The following is a 4,967-nucleotide window of genomic DNA, read 5'->3' as shown; positions in this document are numbered from 1 at the left end:
GACCTTGATTTCAAAAGGAAATGCAAAATTTACTTTCATCAGAGAACATAACTTTGGACCACTCAGCAGCAGTCCAGTCCTTTTTGTCTTTAGCCCAGGCGAGACGCTTCTGACGCTGTGTCTTGTTCAGGAGTGGCTTGACACAAGGAAAGCGACAGCTGAAACCCATGTCCTGCATACGTCTGTGCGTGGTGGTTCTTGAAGCACTGACTCCAGCTGCAGTCCACTCTTTGTGAATCTCCCCCACATTTTTGAATGGGTTTTGTTTCACAATCCTCTCCAGGGTGCGGTTATCCCTATTGCTTGTACACTTTTTTCTACCACATCTTTTCCTTCCCTTCGCCTCTCTATTAATGTGCTTGGACACAGAGCTCTGTGAACAGCCAGCCTCTTTAACAATGACCTTTTACGTCTTGCCCTCCTTGTGCAAGGTGTCGATGGTCGTCTTTTGGACAGCTGTCAAGTCAGCAGTCTTCCCCATGATTGTGTAGCCTACAGAACTAGACTGAGAGACCATTTAAAGGCCTTTGCAGGTGTTTTGAGTTAATTAGCTGATTAGAGTGTGGCACCAGGTGTCTTCAATATAGAACCTTTTCAGAATATTCTAATTTTCTGAGATACTGATTTTGGGGTTTTCATTAGTTGTTATAATCATCAAAATTAAAAGGAATGGACACTTGAAATATATCAGTCTGTTTGGAATGAATGTATACATTATACAAGTTTTACTTTTTGAATGGAATTACTGAAATAAATAAACTTTTTGATGATATTTTAATTATATGACCAGCACCTGTAGTCCGTCTAGTTATTTTAAAGGTTTTGTTTTTCCTATTTTTGTGTCTATAGTAGCATTCTCGCGACCCTCCTGGGACCAGGTGGCGACCCCCAGGGGGTCCCGACCCCCAGGTTAAGAACCACTGAATCTAATTGGTTCATCCTCTGGAGAGCCGGAAGGAGATCAGTCTGACTTGTGACTGTGTATTTCAATTGTTGTAAGGTGGACCGGAGGTGGAGACTGATTGGTTGTATAAAGGTGGACCGGAGGATAGGCTGGTTTTAAGGTGGACTGGAGGCAAGGCTTGTTTTAAGGGGGACCTGAGGTGTTGAATGAGTCTGATTAGATGTATAAAGGTGTACCGGAGGTAAGGCTGGTTTTAAGGTGGACTTGAGGTGGTGACTGACTGGTTGTATAAGGTGGATCGGAGGCGAGGCTCGTCTAAAAGTGGACCTGTGGTGGTGACTGATTGGTTGTATAAGGTGGATTGGAGGGGAGGCTTGTTTTAAGGTGGATCGGAGGCGAGGCTCGTCTAAAAGTGGACCTGAAGTGGTGACAGATTGGTTGTATAAGGTGGATTGGAGGGGAGGCTTGTTTTAAGGTGGATCGGAGGCGAGGCTCGTCTAAAAGTGGACCTGAGGTGGTGACTGATTGGTTGTATAAGGTGGACAGGAGGAGAGGCGTGTTTTAAAGTGGACTTGAAGTGGTGACTGAGTCTGATTAGATGTATAAAGGTGGACTGGAGGCAAGGCTGGTTTTAAGGTGGACCAGAGGCGAGGCTCATCTAAAGGTTGACCTGAGGTGGGGACTGATTGGTTGTATAGAGGTCGACCTGAGGATAGGCTGGTCACTGATGGGGGTGTGTGGTGCTGATCCAGCAGCCGTCTCTGTCCTGCAGGAGGATTTTAACAGAATCAGTCGAGGTCGGTCGCTGCAGGAATAAACGCGTCTCTGATCTGAAATCACTGCAGAGTTCAGAATCTGTTCTGTGAATCACAAACATTTGTTAGTAACAGCAGATCATCAGAGTCGGAGGAGACAGGAAGTTCCTGTTGCCGCCGCCGTATGTTGACCATGTTTGAGGATGGTGGACGTTGACGGACACAGGTTGGACGAGCTCGGTGTGGAAGAGTTGGATGTCAGAGTTACAGCTGTCAGAGGTAAAACCTGAATTTCATTGTGAGTTTTTGTTGTTTCTCGGGGAGGAAAACTGATTTCCAGCAGCAGAGTGAGAGCTCTCCTCCAGCATCAGCTCACAGCAGAGCTTCTGTTTTAACGAGACGTTACATAAATCCTGTGTTTATTATTCTGATCAGCTGGAGGACGGTGGAGCTCTAATGAGGCCTGAAGCCTGCGGCAGCAAAGATCCACAACAAAGACTCTTTGTTCTCTTTTATTCTCAGCTCTGACATGATGAGCACATTCAGCTGTGGACAAAATAACAGAAACACCTGCAACTCCGTCTGCATACTGAGCAGGTGATGGTGCTAAGAGTTTACCTGCTGGACAGGTGCAGAGTCGGTAGATCATCAACAAACAACAAACAAAATGCATTTTCATTATCAATTGATCAGCCCATCAGCTTCTTGATGGATCAGAGATTTGGTTTGTCTATACAGAATCTGCACCACTGGAGTATCAGAAAATACTCCCATGTGATGTTTTGTTCGACCAACAGTCCCAAACCCTAAAAGTTTACTGAGATATAAATCAGAGAAAAGCTGAAATGAGAAGCTGAACTGGTGAAGGTGGAAAAAGGACTGACACGATTGTCAACCAAGTTTTATTTTTCTGTGGACTGACTAATTAATGCATCACCTTTCAGCTCCACATGTCACTGCATGTTTTCTGTCTGATGTGTTAAAGAAAAACAAAAGGTCAGAGGTTACAGAAGTCCCAGAGAGCATTGCTGTAAATCATCCAATCAGAGAGTTTCAGACATTTGAATTCGTCTGAAAGGAGCTGAAGGGTCACCTGGCTGATTGGGTCAGTATCAGGTGCTTGCTATGGAGTCCCATGTAGTTACTATAGAGATGTGAAGTGGGAGGGGACCACTCAGACTCATGTACTGTGAGTACTGAGCTCAGAACTGAACTCAGTTCTGTGTTTTCTCTATGTGTCTGTAGGTGAGGACTTTGCTGTGGTGCAGCAGGAGATCACCATGATGAAGGACTGTAAACACTCCAACATTGTGGCGTACTACGGCAGCTACCTCCGGTAACATCTACAAACCAGCCAACCAGTCTCCAAACCAACCAACCAGACTGTAAACCAACCAACCAGACTCTAAACCAACCAACCAGACTCCAAACCAACCAACCAACCAGACTCCAAACCAGCCAACCAACCAGACTCTAAACCAACCAACCAACCAGACTGCAAATGAACAAACCAGACTCCAAACCAGCCAACCAGACTCCAAAACAACCAACCAGACTCCAAACCAACTAACCAGACTCCAAACCAACTAACCAGACTCCAAACCAACCAGACTCTAAACCAACCAACCAGACTCCAAACTAACCAACCACCCAACCAGACTCCAAACCAACCAACCAACCAACCAGACTCTAAACCAACCAGACTCCAAACTAACCAACCACCCAACCAGACTAACCAACCAGCCAACCAGACTCCAAACCAGCCAACCAGACTCCAAACCAGCCAACCAACCAGACTCCAAACCAGCCAACCAACCAGACTCCAAACCAACCAACCAACCAGACTCCAACCAACCAACCAGACTCCAAACCAACTAACCAGACTTCAAACTAACCAACCAACCAACCAGACTCCAAACTAAGCAACCAGACTCCAAACCAACCAACCAACCAGACTCCAAACCAGCCAACCAACCAGACTGCAAACTAACAAACCAGACTCCAAACCAGCCAACCAGACTCCAAACCAGCCAACCAGACTCCAAACCAACTAACCAGACTCCAAACCAACCAGACTCCAAACCAACCAACCAACCAACCAGACTCCAAACCAACCAACCAACCAGACTCCAAACCAACCAACCAACCAGACTCTAAACCAACCAACCAGACTTCAAACTAACCAACCAGATTCCAAACTAACCAACTAGACTCCAAACTAACCAACCAACCAACCAACCAGACTCCAAACTAACCAACCACCCAACCAGACTCCAAACCAACTAACCAGACTCCAAACCAACCAGACTCCAAACCAACTAACCAGACTCCAAACCAACCAGACTCCAAACTAACCAACCAGACTCCAAACCAACCAACCAACCAGACTCCAAACCAACCAACCAACAAGACTCCAAACTAACCAACCAGACTCCAAACCAACCAACCAACCAGACTCCAAACTAACCAACCACCCAACCAGACTCCAAACCAACTAACCAGACTCCAAACCAACCAGACTCCAAACCAACTAACCAGACTCCAAACCAACCAGACTCCAAACTAACCAACCAGACTCCAAACCAACCAACCAACCAGACTCCAAACCAACCAACCAACAAGACTCCAAACTAACCAACCAGACTCCAAACCAACCAACCAACCAGACTCCAAACTAACCAACCACCCAACCAGACTCCAAACCAACTAACCAGACTCCAAACCAACCAGACTCCAAACCAACTAACCAGACTCCAAACCAACCAGACTCCAAACTAACCAACCAGACTCCAAACCAACCAACCAACCAGACTCCAAACCAACCAACCAACAAGACTCCAAACTAACCAACCAGACTCCAAACCAACCAACCAACCAGACTCCAAACTAACCAACCACCCAACCAGACTCCAAACCAACTAACCAGACTCCAAACCAACCAGACTCCAAACCAACTAACCAGACTCCAAACCAACCAGACTCCAAACTAACCAACCAGACTCCAAACCAACCAACCAACCAGACTCCAAACCAACCAACCAACAAGACTCCAAACTAACCAACCAGACTCCAAACCAACCAACCAACCAGACTCCAAACTAACCAACCACCCAACCAGACTCCAAACCAACTAACCAGACTCCAAACCAACCAGACTCCAAACCAACTAACCAGACTCCAAACCAACCAGACTCCAAACCAACCAACCAGACTCCAAACCAACCAACCAACCAGACTCCAAACCAACCAACCAACAAGACTCTAAACCAACCAACCAGACTCCAAACCAACCAACCAGCCACCCAACC

The 4,967-nt window shown here is 46.4% G+C and overlaps 1 protein-coding gene across 1 annotated transcript in view; it reads left to right on the top strand.

Annotated features, from left to right (window-relative positions):
* LOC123969286 (mitogen-activated protein kinase kinase kinase kinase 3-like) overlaps positions 1-4,967 on the top strand; it is a 59,255-nt gene that overhangs the window by 16,901 nt on the left and 37,387 nt on the right. The window contains exon 3 of the mRNA XM_046046536.1: positions 2,905-2,995. Coding sequence (XP_045902492.1) covers positions 2,905-2,995 — 91 coding nt within the window. The remainder of the gene's footprint in view (positions 1-2,904; positions 2,996-4,967) is intronic.

The sequence above is a fragment of the Micropterus dolomieu genome, linkage group LG04 (genome assembly GCF_021292245.1).
Source record: "Micropterus dolomieu isolate WLL.071019.BEF.003 ecotype Adirondacks linkage group LG04, ASM2129224v1, whole genome shotgun sequence".
NCBI classification, from domain to species: domain Eukaryota; kingdom Metazoa; phylum Chordata; class Actinopteri; order Centrarchiformes; family Centrarchidae; genus Micropterus; species Micropterus dolomieu.
This window is presented reverse-complemented; position numbering and strand designations above follow the sequence as displayed.